Below are 19,167 nucleotides of genomic sequence, written 5' to 3'. Positions count from 1 at the left end.
TCAGGACATCCACTGAGTATGGTCGATAACGATGATATGAGAGCTGCATAGAAAGTTAGGCCTTGAAAAGGTTGTTCAAGTTGTCATAAATAATGCCAAGAGTTGTAAAAAGGTGGGAAGAATATTGCAAAGGGAGTATACCAATTTATATGCATCGGCGTGTTGTACACATACTTTAAATCTTGCATTGAAAGATAGGTATAAACAAGTGTCATGGTTCAAAGAGATTGTTTGTGAGGCTCAATACATTGTCAAGTTAGTACGATCGAAGCAATGTCTCGAAGCAATCTTTATGTCTCGTGATGGTTCTACCATGTTGCAATTTCCAGCAACCATGAGATTTGCCATGTACTTCTACACTTTGCAATCTCTGGTGAAAAATAGGAGTTTTCTTATAGAGACTTTTCATTGTGATGCATTTGAATGATGGATGTTAGAGTCTCCTATGAGCTTCAAACCTTTAATCCATTAATCTCTCAAATAGTAAGAATGGTCTTGTATTAAGAGGCGATGATATCTAAAGTGATCTACAAATACTAAGAATGGTCTTATATTAAGAGGTGATGATATCTCAAGTGTTATACAAATCGTAACAATAGTTTTGTATTAAAAGGTGATGATATCTCAAGTGTTCTACAAATAGTAAGAATGGTTCAAGTGTTCTACAAAAGTATTAGGTACCTTTTAGTGGCTGAAGGGAAGGAGTGATGATATCTCAACTGTTCTACAAATAGTAAGAATGGTCTTGTATTAAGAGGTGATGATATCTCAAGTGTTCTACAAATAGTAATAATGGTTTTGTATTAGGAGGTGATGATATCTCAAGTGTTCTATAAAACTATTAGATACCTCTTAGTGGTTGAAGGGAAGGGGTTGGAAGTATGAGCAAAATCTCTAGGAACTACAGGATGGTTGCAAGAACAATTTTGAATGTCATAAATGACACGGGTTTTTCAACATACGGTTGAACTATTTTTAAACATTCACTTCTTTCATGGTTGATAACACTTTTAATAAGAAGAACCATTTTGAATGTCATAAGTGTTGATGCAATCCCATGCTATGAAGTCTATAGAAAGTTTTTTTTCCCCGCATATGGGTGAAGTGATGTTTACGTTACTAAGTTTAACATATCAAGCAACGCATTTGTTTTGATTATTGAAGGAGTTTAATAATAAGACCCATTTCAAATGCTATCAGTAATGAAATATGCTTTGGAGTGAAAATTCGGTTTCTTTCAAACCCACATACTATTGTTGCATAATGTGAGTATGGCTCCAATTGGAAGTTAAGGTAGACAAAGCTATGTTGAGTACCTCGATAAGGAAATTGTAGAAAAGCTTGCTCGCTTTTTTGGGCCCGCTCGCTTTTCCTCGCTCGCTCTATGGACTGCCTCCAATGTAGCCATCAGACAAGTTATCATTCTTAACAATTTAGCAAATGTAATGTATTCATCCTAATACAGACGTAGAAACAAATATGTTAGGAAAGAAATCATTTAAGAGGCAACATTAGCTGCAAAACACCTATCTGAAAAAGGAAATTAGAAATGATATAACAAGCATCTACACCATTTCATTACTAACTTGAAAACCAAAAAACCAAAGACGGCGGGAACATACTTAATTGGTGTGTGTCAAGATGCCTCCAACAACACAGTTTCATATTCATATTTACTAAAGGATATAATAATGCAGTTATAGTTATGTATTGATGAGTAGGATGTCTCAGCGCATCCCTACATTATACTGGTATACAATGTTCACAATTCTGAGAGATAAAGGCCGTATTTATGGATGCGAAAATTGTATTAGTGTGTTCCAAGCTAGATTGATTGTTCCATTATTAACCCGTCTATACACTATCAATATATATCAGCAGTTAGAATTATCCTAAGCTTGACCGGTGCTTCAAATTGTCGGTGTAACACGCGCAACATACTGTTAGTGTTGTGGCACTTGTGTGTAGACATCAGCCAGGCTGAACAATGCTTTCAGCTTATGTAGGCTTATGAATATTAAGCCAATGCAGGCCGCATACACCGATGATGGGGACCTAAAATCCTTCTGTGTGAAAACAACCTTGATTAGTATATGTTGAATGGGCAGTCATACTTAATGTTAAGTCAAGCGTCAACCTGCAATAATATGCTGTTATCCCCTTTTCATTCAGTAATATCCCTCTTGACAGAGCAATATAACCAGAAAAATTATATCAAATCACAAAACCTTTTATATCATGTATCTATTCATTCTGTAGCAATTTTGCCAATAGTTAATAAAAAAACAACATAGAACATGCTCAAGTGAGTGCAGCCTAGCTGTTCACAGTCAAAGTGTACAATGCCAGAGTAAAACAACAGTTGCTTGAGAGAGTTTTTTTTACAAACTTAGAACCATATTGAGCAAGGTAGGCACGGCAGGATTCCAAACCCACCAGACATATGTGCATACTTGTAAAACAGCAGCACCCATGTACGTTGAAAAATTGTACATAACAGGGCCCACTATGAACTGAAGGTACAAAGCTATGCACTTATTCGAAGTGCATGTTGAAACAATCCTCCTCTTCAATTGCTTTTTGTTTCAACTCTTCAGACGTCCTCATTTCCTGCGCAATAACTGTCGAGAGAAGAGGGATGGACGCCTTGATCAAGCATCGAAGGTCCTTGTATTTATCAGAAGGCTCTATGTACTTAAGTATTGACAAAGCTGCAGCTGCAGTGGATATATCACCTCTGATGAGCTTGAATGGATGTGACTTCTGGTGCCGTTCTGTTTGCATTTGAAACAAGTTCTTCCATGCAATTATCACCTCTTTACTCCACTTGCAAATAGGTGTGAGCTCAGGATGTTCCAATACAACACTGTCACAAACATCTTGGAAGACCTGTTTTGCAGTGATGCGAGCTTGATGAAGTGTGTCATTACAAAAAGCTTGAAAAATTCCATAACAAAATCTTGCAAACCCATGTTCACATTCTTTGTTGATGTGCTTAAGCAAAAGTTCCAGATCTGATGAGTATTCTCTGATCCTAGACAAGCTGACATACTCCACATTGAATCTCTCTTCCAGCACAAGTAGGGCTTCCACAATGATAACTGTTTCAGAGCATCCAGCAAAGTAAAGAGCCTGCAGCTTGTCCTCTTCAGTCTTTATTTTTGTATGAGTAATTAGTACCTCCCCGAGGTCCAACTCAGGCTCAAACTCCGATGGCTCCATCTGTAGAAGCTTTGCCCTATATAAGGGTACCGAGTCTGTGGCAGAGATCTCAAGAAGCCTTTTGGCACCTTTTACTTTCAAGGGTGTCCCATTGTAGATCCTGTGGTACTGGACTGGTGATAATGTTCCTGCCATCCTGCATGGATGACTTGGTTGAAGGATACAACTCGTTGAGAAATGCAAAAATAAGAGGAAAACAGAGCAATACTGGTTACACAAACCTGAAGCAGGAAACTTGATCTCGATGAAGAAATCCCTCAAAGACTCTTGATGAATAAACCACCTGGCTGTCCAAATTTGCGTCCAAACTACAATCAAATACAGATTAGATTAGATTACTTGGTCGAGAAGATACAACTTGTAGAAAGCAAAAATAAGAGGACAGTAATAGAATACCCCGCATTGCTGTGGGACAGTCCATCTTATAAAAGCCTGATGGCATCCACAATTTCCACAAGTTCTCGTCTCAATTTATTAGAACTTTGTTCAATTTGATGAGGTTAACTGATGCTTGCAACAAACAAACATTCACACCAAAATAGGTGTACCGTCTAAGCATAGACTTGCCATGGTTGTCACTTCCACATCAATCTTAGGATATAGGCAAACACAGTAATTTTCATGGGCTTGCCACTAATCTTGCCCCAAAGGAGCACATCTGATTCAGACAATGTATAAGCCTACCAACAAAGAAACGTCAAATCCTGCATATAAGAGTCTTTGCAGATCATTCAATGTAATCCTTAAAGTTCCAGATTCAACATCGTCAACCACGAATAATACAAGAGACTATCAACTAGGTTCAAACAGATTAGCTAGCTTTTACACAACAAAACAAGCCGGAGAAGTGTTAGTTTAGCAGATTAGAAATATTATGACCCCCCAGAGACTAGCAAATGGGATTATAGGCCGAGTACGTGCTTCCTTTTGTACACAGTCACAGCTTCTGTGTGTATAGTTCGGGCAATCACCATTACAAGCAAGTATCAGTATCATCAGTCTCCTACGTTCAATCTCAATCCCCAAGGAATCGGCAACCGGCAGTCAGTTGTTTCTTTCTCATGCGTTCTCGCAAAAAAGACAGGAGATCATGTCTCTCGATATAGGCATATTAGCAGCATGCTCATCGATAGCTAACTTGGCTAAAAGGTCAGGAAGCTACAAGCCACCCTGTCCCCTTTCCTCAAAATTAACTACCAAATCCGTATATGCCCATATTGGAGCCCAATTCTTCCTCAATTTCAGCAGTTGCGGCATCGCTATTTCGGCAGGTGATAGTTCCAGTGATGCACCAATCAGACACCCTACTTGGGACTGGATGGCAATCCGAGGACATATATCTGCCCTCCTCCCCTCTGCCATAGCTTCCCTGCCCCTTCCTGCATCTTGGGTCTCTGCGAATTGCCCGAATCGCCCTCGATTCATCTTGGAAACCTTCGAATTTCGCCCAATCCCTCCAGCCTTCCCGGACGAATCGACAAATCAATGGGCCAGAGCTATCCACTCGCCATGCATAAACGGAATTGACTCGCCATGCATAAACGGAATTTGCATATCTAATTCCCGGCTTCAGGTTGCAGAGCTATCCACTCGCCATATGTAAACGGAATTCACTTGCCAATATAAACGAAATCCTCATATCTAATTCGAATCTTGAGCGTATCGGAGTTTGCAGATAAAGGCGTTCCTGATAAGATCAAAAGCAAACGAGTTTTGGTGGAAGGAAAAGGGACTTCTGATACCTGTGGAAATCTTCCAAGGATAAGCAAGCCTGGAGAATTTCTGTTACAGAAATCGACCTCTAGCAGAACAGAGAACACCGGTAGAGAAAACTCTGTTTCTTTGTCCTTTTACGCGAACAAGGTGACTACTGTAAGAATTTCCAATAAAAGGCAAGGAAAGTAGAAATAGAGAAACAGGGCATGTCGTTACTTGGGGGGGAAATCTTTTGGCGAGCTTTTTAATGTGAGCTTTTTTACCATTTCCTTTGTTTTTGCGAGCTTTTTTTAGAAATCCATACATGTTTTTGTTATAAGAAAGATGGGGAGGTTAGAAAGAGGGGGAGAGAATATAGGATATGTTCATTTTCATAGCATGTGGGAGGGGTGGAAGAGTGTATACTATGCACAAGGGGGGGGCGGATATGAGTGGCAGTAGGAGGCAAAAAATTATGGAAGATATGTCCATATTCAAAGTAGAAGGGAGGAACTATGGGAGATATGTTTATTTTAAAAGTGTATAATTTGACAGATTTGACCTCATATTTGGATTCCTCGTCGAATTCCGGTCATTTTGAGTACCAACATGACCATATTCTGATAAAAGTTGGAAAAATGGTGTTTTTGTCATTTTGGCCTGTTTGGGGCCTGTTTTGAGTCTGCGCGAGCCAAGGAAAACAAATCACACATTTAATATGTATCCATCATTATGTATTTATATACTTAATAAAATCAACCAAAATAACATTATGAGCAACAAAATCACAAATACATGAAAGTTTTGCCACTTTGCACTTGTACATGCATCACTTGCCAATAAAGTTTTTCCTACTTAAAAAAAAACTCATGTACATGCTAAACCCCATCATAAATCTTCACAATGAAGTGGATTCTGATGCTTGTTGTGGACTCGGTTGTGATGCTTTAGAAGTAGACTCTTTCTCTCAAGGCTTTGATTATTCTTTAGGCATATATGGAATCTTCCTTCGGGCATATAGCGCATACTCAAAACAGGCCCCAAACAGGCCAAAATGACAAAAACACCATTTTTCCAACTTTTATCAGAATATGGTCATGTTGGTACTCAAAATGACCGGAATTCGACGAGGAATCCAAATATGAGGTCAAATCTGTCAAATTATACACTTTTAAAATAAACATATTTCCCACATGCTCTCCCTTCCCCTTTACATTTAGTAGATGAACATAACTTTCACATTCCTCATCCTCTCTCTCCTCCTTGCACTCCTCTTTGCATACCTTATAAGTTCCCCCTCTACGTTCTCCACTATGATAATGAATATATGTTCCAACTCCCCTCCCCTCCCTTCTCCATGCCACCTTACCCATGCGCCCGTCCCTCCCCCTTTCCTTTATCTCCCCTCCCCCCCTCTCTCCTCTTAACTACAACCACAACCCAAACTTTCAACCCACCCCACTCCATGACCCCCCCCCCCTCTCTCTCTCTCTCTCAGGTGAATGAAAAGCTCGCAATATTCATGAAAATTGAAAAAAAGCTCATGACAAAAAGCTCACAAAAAAATCACACCCCTTACTTGGAAGGGCGTTTTAATTCATTTTGATGGGTGTGTTGTAGTTGTTTGTTTTGGATCAATTGGGTTTGATATTGTTTTGTTGCAAGTTTTTTGCGCCTTGTCTTTTGTTTCGAGAATGTGGGGTTGCGTCTTGAGTCTGCAAAACACATCCATGTTGAGAACAAATGTGGGACTCCGTGGTGGGTTGGTGGCTTTTTGAGGTGTGCTTGGTTACACACAGTTTGTTTGGAGTCTTTTGATTTCTTGTAAAACCAATGGGCCAACTTTTATGTGTTTTTGTTCCAGTCTTGATATGCGGTAGAGGTTGGATGGGTCTGTCACTCGAGATAGTGCAGTGTACACTAGTCCATGAGATTTAATGTTGGTAGGATCAAATGCAAGGGATTCCATGGTTAGTCCTTGCGAACGATGGATAGTCCTACCTACTGCAAGTTGAATTGGGAATTGTATTCTCAAAACAGTGTTGAGGTAGTTCTTGCCAATTTGGAACTCGTGTGATTTGCACTATAGGTGACCAAGTCTTGGGAGTGGCGGTCATATAAAAAGTCATACTTTGACCGAGATTGGGCGCCCATGCTTTCTTTCATGAATTGAACCCATAGTGTATGGTTTTCTCTGAGTGTTGGAGCCTTTGAATATGCCATCTACATCATTGACGATGCCATCTTGTAAGTCCAAATTGCTTGAGCAAATCTCCACAACCATACCTGGTTTTAGGTGGAGCTCACTATGCAAGCCGCTTGTTTGTTTTGAATCAACTGGGATCGATATTGTTTTGCTATAGGTATTATGTCTGCTATCTTTTACTTTCAGAATCTGGGGTTGTGTCTACAATGTTTGAAACACGTACGCATTATGTTTATCTTTTGCACTATTTATGGGGGGCTTCGTGTTTGCTTGGGGGGTTTTTGAGGTGTGCCTGGTTTAGCATGAGAATGTCTGTGTTATGTTGGAGTGTTTGTGTGATAACCAACAGTGCGAAGGTTTTCCCACGCATCCTGCATCACCTAAAATAAATGGAAAGGCGTTCCGGGGTCTATTCTTTTTTTAAGGAGGATGTCCTAGGATTACACCTTGTTCATGATTCAGTTTTCGCACCATCGTGTAGTATTCGCTATTATGCATGACAGGGTGAATGTAGTGGCTCAGCTCGATGGGTTGACTTGTTGGCCTGTTCATGCATTGTGCTTCTGTTTTCATATCAAACTTCTCACTGCTTTTAATTGATGTTCTTGTGTCACTAGTTGTGCTCATTCTTGTGGCACTACTTAATGATGTGGTTTGGTGTGGCAACAACTTATTGAACATGTGATGGTTTTGTTCGATAGTTTGTTTTGAGTGAGTACTTGTCATGCCATGTCGACAGTTCAATGGTTAGTGAATGCTCATTGTTCTGAAATGGTAAGTACATCAGGCAAAGTTCTCTATAGTAATTCTCTGGGTCTTTGTCTTTGTTATACTTATTGAAGCGTATTATTCTTGGGTGTTTTCTTTTTTGTTCTTTGTGTGTGGTCAATGTGTAGTCACTTGTGAAAGATACGAGGCAGACATTTTGGAGATTCATTAGGGCCAAACTCGCTTAAAAAAGGGCCGTTTCTTAATCTCATGATTAAGGAGTGGACGAATACGAAGCTGCCACGTGCATGCAAATATGACATTCTTGTCTCCTCTATTTTGGTGTTTTCTGCTTGAATTGGTAGAAAAAACCATCCTATCATTCTCTAACTTAGCCAGGAGAATCATTAGAAACAAGGCAAGATGCACCTTTCACTTCATCAAAAGTCAGTGCATTTATCATCCATATTTTGAATTTGAATTCAAAACTCTCCTTTTTGGTGGATATCCTCATCTCCCATCTGGGTCTTAGCTTCACAGACGAATTGCAAAACATTTCCATCCACCTTGCTACTCCTGTCACCTTGTTCCATAAGTTTTCCACCATGCTTTGATGGCGTCCTCTCATCGCCCACCTCATTGTGTTACTTGTTGCACTTTTCATAACACACGTGAAGATGGAGTCTGGAGCCTATTACATTGAATATCAACGATTGGGTGACAATGCTTCCATCTTGTAAGGGCTCCCACAAGGTGAAGAGAACCAAACGAGAGGACATTCGAAACCATTGGAAGGGCTACATATTATCATTCAAGGTGTCAGAGAAAGGTTGGTTTGTGAAAGTTCAGCACATTTACATGGTGAGGGACTTGTTTTTGGACCCAGCAATGCAGCCACCGCTCCACTCACATTGTAAGTTGATGCAATATAGAAGCACGTGGTTTGATTCGACATCTTGTTTTGCACCTTTGATTTGACATCTTGTTTTGTAGACGTTTTCCCATCAACAAGTGTGGAATGGTAGCCTGTCGAGAGCTTAGTGGATCATTCTAGGCTGTTCATAAGGAAATAAGTGACATTTTGTACCCTAGACAGCCTCCAACTTTCTTTCTTAAGAAAGGATTGTTTGTCTACAATGTAGAGTACAAATTTCCTTCTAAAGCAACTGCATATGGAAGGCTAGAATATTGTCCCGTCCCATTTCTGATCCCGGATATAGCCACTCTATTGAGTTTCAAAGAGAAAATCTCAGAAGATTTTCACAGGGCAATGACACCTGGGAGAATTTCAAGACGAGTAAGGATTTTGTAGTTTTTGCCACTGCATGTCTTTGTGTCTTGTTTCAAGTCAATAGAGTTGCACAGGACAAAAAACAAGTGGTTGAGTAAGAGATTGGCAAAGGATGAGCTGGACATTGTCTTGGGTGACAAATGGAAGACAAAGGAAAGCTTTCATCTTGGGGACACTATAAGGTGCAAGGTTAGCCTTGACTCCATGACCATATTCTGTCAAATATCTCGACAATCGATGGCCCTAAGTTTTAATTACAGGAGGTGGAGAAAACGTGGTGAAAAATGGGTGTCCATTGACTCAGAAGAAGGTAGTATTGAAATTCAGCTCGATATCAAACTTCCGACATTTACATCGGGCCCTTCTTATGAATAAGAATTGGATGTTGAAAGATATACGAGCATCGTTGGAATTGTTTGACCTTGCAAACTATGAGTACATGTTTAAAGTGGATGGTGTTACAATGACAAGAAGGGCTGAAAAGTCCTTCTCTTGTATGAAATGCTCACCTCCAAAGTCTCTTGTATTTGGACCAATTTCAAGAAATGAATAATTTTTTTTTGAATTGGAAGCTAAAAAATCTATGCATGGTTATCCTTTGAGAAGTCACATACAAGATAAAGAAAGTAGAAATCATTGCTCTCGTTAGCGTCAACATAGTTAAAATACTGTGCATGGTTACATTTTAGTGTGGAAAATATTGAAAGATTTATATCGGATTTACATCTTCCTTTTTCTCTTCTGCACTTGGTACATCCCCTTGTCCGCTTGGGCTAGAGGTGTTTTCAATTTTCTCATGTTCTTTTACGGAAGGCATCCCTAACTCCACCTTTCTTTTTGCTCGAGGGCTCCTCAAGCCTGTCATTTTAGTTTTTGTGTCAGAAGTTGCATTTCTCTCCGTTGACGATTGAGCAGGCCTTTTCTCATTCTCACTCTTCTCTTGGTGGGGTCTCTTTGGTGAAAAATGCTTCATCGAGGAGAACTTGGGAAATTCCTTTTTAGGTTCTCTCTTCCTTTTACCTCCTTGAATGCTCTTCTTTTGCTGTGACATAGCAGCACCACCCACTAGAGAGTTTGTATCCACATGAGTAATTGCTTAAGAAGCTAAGCAATTGATAGCTTTCTCCCTTACATACCAGATCCACGCTTTTGGTTAGTCATTTACTTACCATAATCATTTGGATGCTCATGAACTTTTGTGAAGATATCGTTGATCTATTCAATCTCATATTCAACTCACCTTATTGCCTGAAGGGCTACTTTCCTCATTCACCAGTCCATACAAGACTCCAACCATCAAGAGAGCAGCAACCCCTACAAAAAAACAGGTAGATGCTAAGATGCTCTTGAAACCTTGACCCGAACATTAGAAACCACCCTGAAGCTTGCTCAATTCAGCTTATGAATCTTTGCATCCCCTAGCCCAAGGGAAAAACTGATGCTCTCTCTCAGGCATCGTCTGTAGACCACGATTTGTAGACCAATAACAACGAGATCTTTCTCCTCTTCTCTATTCCTAGGTGCTCTCAACGGCTATGACAGTTTTCTGGTTTGATCAAAATACTCCTCTCCCCCACAAGATCGACGTATCTTCTTCTAGACTCCCCTACACGAGTGTGAAGCAAGGATGTTTTTATCGAAGCTATACTTATATATTAATATAAAATCTTAGCAAAATTTTATCGAGCTAGTTTTTTTAGTTTCACAATATCTGTAGAACATATTACAAATTAATCTATTTTCTTTTGAATTTTAAAGAAAAAGTTGTAAATCCTGGCGAAACTTAAAAGTTTTTCTCATAAAAGTTTCAAATCTTGGCGAATTTTTCAAAACTTTATTTTTATCCAGGCATACAAACTTTTGACACCAATATAAAAGTTTCGCTTCTTCATGAAACTAATTGGAAAAAATTATCCATGGTGTGAAGGTAGAAATCTACCTACACATGCCCATTTACTACCGTATCAACTCCAGTCTTGGCTCCTCAACCTTTAGACCCATGCAAGCCACAAGGTATTACCATGCTTTTCTCAAAAACTCTTGAGTTACCATGCAAACAAAATCATATAGCTTTTCGGCGAAGCACCTTTTCCATGCACCTCTGCAACAAAGACATACACCACAAGGACTCACACTACATGTACCCTTCAGTATCCACCTCCCAAGATCCACATCAAGTCCAATGAGCATCCAATTGATCATCAAGAAAATGGATTCATGTCATCACTTCCCGCAATTGGGTTCCCACCAAGCATTTTATTTATTTCAAGCATTGCTAGTACAAATAAAACATACATGCAAAAAAAAAACAATGTTCCATCTTAGTCATGCTTCCTAGGTGTAAATCTAGATGTGCCCATACATCATACATAATGTGCTTTAGTGTGCTAATATACATAGTGTTCTCATCATCTATAAAAAGTTTGTAGACTCTCTAAAATATTGTACCATCATTTGTGAGTATCTCCTTAATACACAAAGAATACATTGGAAAAAAAAGTGCATGTAAGGATACAACTACTCATCGACTTCAAAGGGGTCTCCTTCATCGAACCGGGCTTTTGCCTCTTAAATATGTACATCCAAATCGTGTTCTGAAATTGCATCCTTGTTTTTCCTAACCTTGGGCAGGTTAATGATGTCATCAACATGATCTCTGTCATTGGGGCTGTCTTCAGTGGCAAGGTTATCGTCGGAGCCATTTGTTACATCATTCCCATCATCAAGGTTATCGGCAACTCGCAATGTCGTGTTCTTGAGGGATTATCCTCAAGGGATTGCATGGATGTAGACACATCATGTGTTTCCTCATCTGGCCACAAACATAATCAGGTACATTACACTTTATTGTCTTGAACCAATCAAAGCCCAAGAAGTACACATTTATAGATCCATAGTCAACAAACCTTCAATGCCATGCGAGCCTTAAAAAACTCGCCTCCCACATAGATTCACATGGGCAACATGTAACCATCTAGGATCTATTGCATCTAGATGAAGGAATGCTTGTTCATAGTGGTCTAGAAAAACAAAAGTCTCACTTCATTCAGACATAAGCTAACTCAAGTCAATGGCATAAAATCCATTCTCCTCCTTTTGCACCCTTGCATTCTTTCCCCTATACTGCATACTAAACCACCTCACTTTTAACAGAATATGTGTAGAATGAGTCTGGTACTTGACTTCCAAATGTCCGTGAGCACACTCATGTATCCAATGTTTCCTTTAATCACATTCAGATCATTTATGCTAGCAGGACTACCTTGCTAAGATCATGCCACAATCCTAGAATCAAAAGTGACTCTTTGAGTGTCAAGCCGTTCAATGCGCAGGTGATAACCCGAAGCCCACATACTACTAAAGAATCTAACATGCATGTATCCATGTTTTTTTGCAAGTGTAAGATAGAGCAAAATATATGCATACAAGACTCATGTGAATGTTACCATGATTGCTAGAAACTCACATCCTTTTTGTAGGTAATTGACAACTCTTCTTCTTCCACCGGAATGTCTGCCCCATCATTCTTTAAAAACGTGATTTTATGTTGAATCCATTCCCTTACTGGAGGCATGGCAATTTCCTATTATCGATGTCTTATTGTGCTTCATTCCTTCTTTTCTGTTTCATACATGTCCAGCCATTTTTGCATGCATTCTGAATTATAAATTATAAATGCACTTATATCCTCTCGTAGTTGATGAGAGATAGCCACAACCTTGCCCTTGCCCGATAGCACATTTTTTGTCATCTTGTGATCTTCCTCGACTTTCCACAATGTCGGAGCCCCCGCATCCATATGAGACAAATACTATGTCACAAAACACAAAGTCGGATGGACTAACCAACCTTGTGCCATGGAGCCCTCTGGTCTAGCTCTTTGTTATATAAAGCCTTTGATGGTCTTCATGAATCGCTCCAAGAAGAACATCCAATGGCTACTAATGATGCAAGCCAATTGAACAATCAAGTGGATGAGGCAATTCACTTGTATGTCAAAGAATCCTCTTTGCAAAACTCCACTTCCATGAGACACAATAGCATGGCTGTGTCATCCTTCATTTTGGGAAGAAGTGTAGGGTCGATCTCCTTCAAACAAAAGAACCTGTTGCATGACCAACAACATTAACAAAATGTGTGGGGGTTAAAGGTCACTGTGCCTTTACCCCAGTTATGTACAATACTCAAACACATATATAAATGAATGAAAAATAAGATTAGGGTGGTTTTGCACCCACCACTTGTGGCTCTCTGTCTCTCTATCTCTCTCTCTCTCCTTCTTCCGTTCTTGCTTCCGTTGAGAGCACTCTCAACTGGTATTAGAGCTCGGGTGACTAACTGAGCGTGCGTGAATGCTTGAAGCTCAGCAACTCTGTGGGAGGAAGGAGAAGCTCTGTGGGAAGCTTTGTGGGTGACTTTACCTGAAAACGACTTTTTCTTTGAAAACTCTTAACAGGCTCTCAAAACCACTTCGCAAAACCAAAGTGACTTTTTCCTGTTCTGTTCGATGACAGAGACTCCGTATTGACTTGTAGAGGCAACTATTGCTTACTTTTGGTGTCCACTTCACTTCAAGAGCTTGGAAACACCTTCATTCTTGAATCTGGGATCATTTCATTGGATTTCTGACCCACTGGGTCAGTTTTTGCGTTTTTTGCCCGGGTGTTGGAACTCAAGTTTGGAGCAACCATTTGCAGATCTGTCAGTTCCAGTGGACTCAGGAGGTCCTAAAACTTCTATGTTGCTCATCATTTGCACTTCGGTGGAGTTTACAAACAGCTCTGTTTCCAAAAACGTTTTTCAGTCCGTGTGTTGGACCTAGTGATTGAGACCACGGTTTCCAAAACCGTATGTCCCATTGCGTTCCGGACACCAAAAAACCCCCACCTGTCAGTTCTTGCGCAATTCGGTGGAGGATTTTCAGAGTTATAGATCTCTGTGTATTCGATTTCGTCTCTCTGTTATGCATTTTTCATTCTAAGGTTTTGAAACCTTAGATTTATGCCACATGGCAGTGGATAAGTGTTGACTCCCATTTCTCACTCATCGGTTGGGATTTTGGACTTTTGGCAGAAGAGAGATATTTGCAAATTTTCTTGCTGAGTCCGATTATGCAATGGCACCCATGTTTTGAGGCATCTCAGGTTCTATTTTCAGTAGCGGTCATTATCGTAGGACTATGATTTCTTGAGCATACCTTATGCATATCACTCTAGTTGCAGTTTGAGCAGTGTGCGCTCATTCGTGGTATGCATTGGGTTGCAGTGGATGATTTATAGGCCATTTGGATGCATTACGGTCCTTATTGGATGCGCTGATAGGCCCAAATTGCAATTGTGGGATGCTATTTTTTATGGACGCTTTGCACATGGATGCTATTTTATGCTGAGGGATAGCTTTGACACATTGCAGGTGATGCATTGATAGTGCTATGCTCTCTTGGATGAGATATTATTAATGCATATGCTAGTGGACGGTGTTTATGCTTGAGTCATTTGGAACTTATTGGCATTTTCTTTTGGGCCAGATTTGCTCATATGGATGCATAGTATATGCACATGAGTCAGATGCATCTTTTGATGCTTTGAGCTTTGAGTTTTGGTGATATTTCACTCTATTGTGGCATACACATTTGGGTGCACCTGGTATTTGGTGTGATTCTCTCTTGCAGGCACTAGCATTTGGGATTTTGTTTCATTTGCATCATGGCATCCTCTTCCATGTCTGAAAAGGCATTAAAAATTTTGATGGGACAAACTTTTCTTTATGGAAAGAACAAATAAGGGATGTGCTTATTCAAAAGAAGCAGATTAAACCCTTTGCAGGGATTGAAGCTAAGCCTGCAAATATGTCTGAGGATGATTGGAATGAGTTGGATGCATTAGCAAAGTCTACTATTAGACTTCATCTTGTAGAGTCAGTTTATTTCACAGTAGTAAATGAGCAGACTACGGAAGATTTGTGGAAGAAACTGTGTGCCACTTATGAGAAGGAAACTGCCTCTAATAAAGTTTACCTCATGAAGAGGTTGTTTGAGCTGCAGATGAAGGAAGGGGTCTCCATTGCTTCTCACTTGAATTAATTCAATATTATTTTCAGCTAGCTTCAGGCTCAGAAGATGAATTTTGATGTGGAGACTAAGGCAATATTTCTCTTATGTTCATTGCCATCCTCATGGGATACCTTTCGTACAGCTGTCAGTAACTCTGCACCTGGTGGAGTACTGAAATTTGATGATGTTGTGGGCAGCTTGTTGGCCGAGGAGATTAGACGGAAGTCTATGGATGACAACAAGCAGGATGCAGCCTTAAATGTGCAAAGGGGTAGATCACAGTTCAGGGGGAAGTCCCAAGAAAGAGGGAAGTCTCGTAGCAAATCCAGGGCACGGAACATTGAGTGTTACCATTGTGGCAAGAAGGGCCATATGAAAAACGATTGCTACAAGCTGAAAAGAGAGAAAAAGGATAAGAAAAAGAATGCAAATTGGGGTGCAAATCAAAAGGAAGAGAGTCCAAGGGAGGACAAAGAAAAGTGAAGATCGAGGAGATCAATGCAGTCACACATGATAGTGACAATGACGTTCTCTTCATGTCTAGTTCATCTACAGAGTTGATGCATATTCCTGGGATTGGATTTTGGATTCTGGTTCTTCATTCCATGTTACTCCCCATAGGGAATGGTTCTCCACTTATGACAGTGGAAAGACAGGTTGTGTGCATCTTGGAAATGACTATGCATGTGACATAGTGGGAGCAGGTGACATAAAGTTTTCTTTTGCAAATGGGTCTGCATTTGTTTTGAAACATGTGAGACATGTGCCTAAGCTGACCAAGAGTCTTATTTCAGTGGGTCAGCTAGATGATGCTGGTTTTCACACCACTTTTGGCTTTCAGAGTTGGAAAATTCAGAAGGGCTCTATGCTTTTGGCCAGGGGTGCCAAGTGTGGGACTTTGTATCCCTTACATGTATCAGGGGTATTTGATCATGTTGTTGCAATAACCAAGCAGCCAAGCACTTCTTTGTGGCATTGCAGGTTGGGACACATGAGCCAGAATGGAATGAAACTCTTATGCCATTTGGGTTATGTACCGCATTTGAGTTGCTCTGATTTTGAATTTTGTGAGCACTGTCTCTATGGGAAGCATACTAAATCAGCCCATAAAAGAAGGGGAAAGAAAGAGTTTGAAAAGCTTGATTTGGTGCATTCAGATGTATGTGGTCCCATGCCTACACGGTCATTAAGCGGGGCTGAATACTATGTGACATTCATTGATGATGCAACTAGGAAAGTGTGGGCTTATGCTATAGCTCGGAAGAGTGATGTGTTCCAGGTATTTCAGAAATGGCTAGCCTTGGTTGAGAATCAGTTAGGTAGAACTCTTAAATGCCTATGGACTGACAATGGTGGAGAGTATCTCTCTCATGACTTTCAGCATTTCTGTGATACACGTGGGATTAAGAGGGAGCTCACATCCCCTCATACTCCAGAGCAAAATCCAGTTGCAGAAAAGATGAACCGTACCATACAAGAAAGGTTGCAATGCATGCTTTCCAATGCAAGTCTTTCTGGTGGTTTTTGGGCTGAGGCAATGAAGACTGCAGTGCATGTGATCAATAGATCACCTAGTAAGAGTTTGGATGGTGGTATTCCTGAAGAGGCATGGAGTGGCAAGAAGCCCTCTTACTCTCATTTGCATATATTTGGGTGTGAGGCATATGCACATGTGCCAAAAGAGCTTCGAAAGAAGCTAGATCCTAAGTCTAGGAAATGCATCTTTCTGGGTTATGGTGAAAGTGGAGAGATGGGCTATCGTCTCTGGGATCCAGAAGCAAAGAAGATCATACGCAGCCATGATGTGGTCTTCAATGAGAAGAAGATGCATAAGGCACCCATGAGGGATGTGGAAATGAGGAGAATCACTTTCCAGGATGTGAATCCACCTGCATATGTTGATAGACAGCAAGCTGTCCATGCACCAAATGTGCAAGAAATGGTACCACCAAGTACTCCCACAGGTATACAATCAAGGGTAGATGATGGATCATCTATTGGTGGAAATGATGAGCCAAATGTGGCTGATATGCAGGTGGGACAGCAAGCTGAAATGCCCTTGAGAAGATCTTCTAGAGTGTCTAGACCGCCTGATAAGTTTGTTCCAGGGGTAGACTATGTGATGCTCACTGATTGCAGGGAGCCTTCTTGCTACAGAGAAGCTATGATGCGTGAGGATCAACGCAAGTGGGAGCATGCTATGCAATCAGAGATGAGTTCACTTATGAAGAATAAGACTTGGGACTTGGTTTCTTTGCCACATGGAAAGAAAGCATTGCCATGTAAATGGGTCTACAAAATGGTCACAGGTGATGATGTGCCTAGGTACAAGGCCCGTTTGGTTGCTAAAGGGTTCAAGCAAGAGAAGGGTGTGGACTTTGATGAGATAATCTCTCCAGTTGTGAAGATAACCACACTTAGATGCATGCTTGGACTAGTTGCATCAGAGGATATGGAGCTTATGCAGATGGATGTCAAGACAGCTTTCTTGCATGGGGATTTGCATGAGGAAATTTACATGGTGCAGCCGGAAGGCTTTGAAGAAGAGGGCAAAGAGCATTTAGTTTGCAAGCTGAAGAAGAGTCTCTATGGTCTTAAGCAAGCGCCTAGAGAATGGTATCAGAAGTTTGATGCTTTCATTCGGTCCCAGGGTTTTAGAAGGAGTGAAATTGATCACTGCCTCTACACTAAAAGGGGTAAGGATAGTAGTCTGATAATCCTGGCACTATATGTGGACGATATGCTATTGGCTAGCAAGAATACTTATGATCTAGATGCATTAAAGGCCAAGTTGCATGAGGCCTTTGATATGAAGGATTTGGGACTTGCAAGTCATATTCTTGGTATGCGCATCACGCGTGATCGGAGTAGGAAACTCCTTTGGCTTTCACAGAAGGAGTATGTTACAAAAGTATTGCAGCGTTTCAATATGGAGGGGGGGAAGGCAGCGAGTACTCTATTTCCTCCATATGTGAAACTGAGTCATACAGATAGTCCCAAATCAGATGAGGAGAGGGCCATGATGGCCAAGGTTCCTTATGCATCAGCAGTTGGGAGTCTTATGTATGCTATGATAGCTACTAGACCAGACATTGCATTTGCAGTGGGAGTTGTTAGCCGGTATATGGCTAATCCTGGAAAGAGGCATTGGGAGGCAGTTAAGTGCATCATGAGGTACATGAAGGGTATCAAGGAGATGTGCATCTGCTTTGGTAGAGGAGACATGCGTGTACTTGGGTACACAGATTCAGACTATGCAGGGCATGTGAATAGTAGGAGATCCACTTCTGGTTATGTGTTCACCTTTGTAGGTGGTGCAGTGTCATGGATGTCTCGCGCACATAAGTGCGTTGCTTTGTCTACCACAAAGGCTGAGTATGTTGCAGCCACAGAGGGTTGCAAGGAGGCTATATGGCTTGATCGGCTAGTGGGAGATTTGGGGATTCATACAGGTGTACCGACATTGCATAGTGATTCCATGAGTGCTACTCAGCTAGCACGGAATCCGGTCTTTCATGTAAAGACCAAACACATTGAGGTCAAGTACCATTTCATTAGGGAGGTACTCGAGGACAAGCGCATAGAGCTTGTGAAGGTTCATACAGATGATAACCCTGCAAATATGCTCACGAAGAGTCTACCTAGTCAGCGGTTTGAGTATTATCGTGCATTGATGGGCATCGGATAGTATGCTCATTGGTTGTTCTTCCTTAAAGGCACATTGTCCTTTAAGTGGGAGGTTGTGGGGGTTAAAGGTCACTGTGCCTTTACCCTGGTTATGTACAATACTCAAACACATATATAAATGAATGAAAAAGAAGATTAGGGTGGTTCTGCACCCACCAAAACTTGTGGCTCTTTGTCTCTCTATCTCTCTCTCTCTCCTTCTTCCGTTCTTGCTTCTGTTGAGAGCACTCTCAAAATGTTCAACGGAATTAATGACCATCATTGCAAGACTCAACAAAAAAAGATATTACCGAGCAAGCATGCCGA

At 40.7% G+C, this 19,167-nt stretch overlaps 1 protein-coding gene across 1 annotated transcript in view; it reads right to left on the bottom strand.

Moving 5' to 3' along the window:
• Positions 1 to 2,283: 2,283 nt before the first annotated feature.
• LOC147894206 (uncharacterized) overlaps positions 2,284 to 19,167 on the bottom strand; it is an 80,360-nt gene continuing 63,476 nt past the window's right edge. Inside the window, exons 2-5 of the mRNA XM_087384687.1 lie at positions 10,363 to 10,436; positions 4,965 to 5,023; positions 3,444 to 3,530; positions 2,284 to 3,358 (exon numbers count right to left, since the gene is read on the bottom strand). Of these exons, the coding sequence (XP_087240813.1) occupies positions 2,536 to 3,358; positions 3,444 to 3,530; positions 4,965 to 5,023; positions 10,363 to 10,436 (1,043 nt within the window). The 3' untranslated portion in view covers positions 2,284 to 2,535. The remainder of the gene's footprint in view (positions 3,359 to 3,443; positions 3,531 to 4,964; positions 5,024 to 10,362; positions 10,437 to 19,167) is intronic.

This window comes from Dipteris shenzhenensis, chromosome 14, assembly GCF_047967505.1.
Source record: "Dipteris shenzhenensis isolate YYH24624 ecotype China chromosome 14, Dip_SZ_1.0, whole genome shotgun sequence".
Classification (NCBI taxonomy): Eukaryota; Viridiplantae; Streptophyta; class Polypodiopsida; order Gleicheniales; family Dipteridaceae; genus Dipteris; species Dipteris shenzhenensis.
Note: the sequence above shows the minus strand (reverse complement) of the source record. Positions and strands in the feature narration are given on the sequence as shown.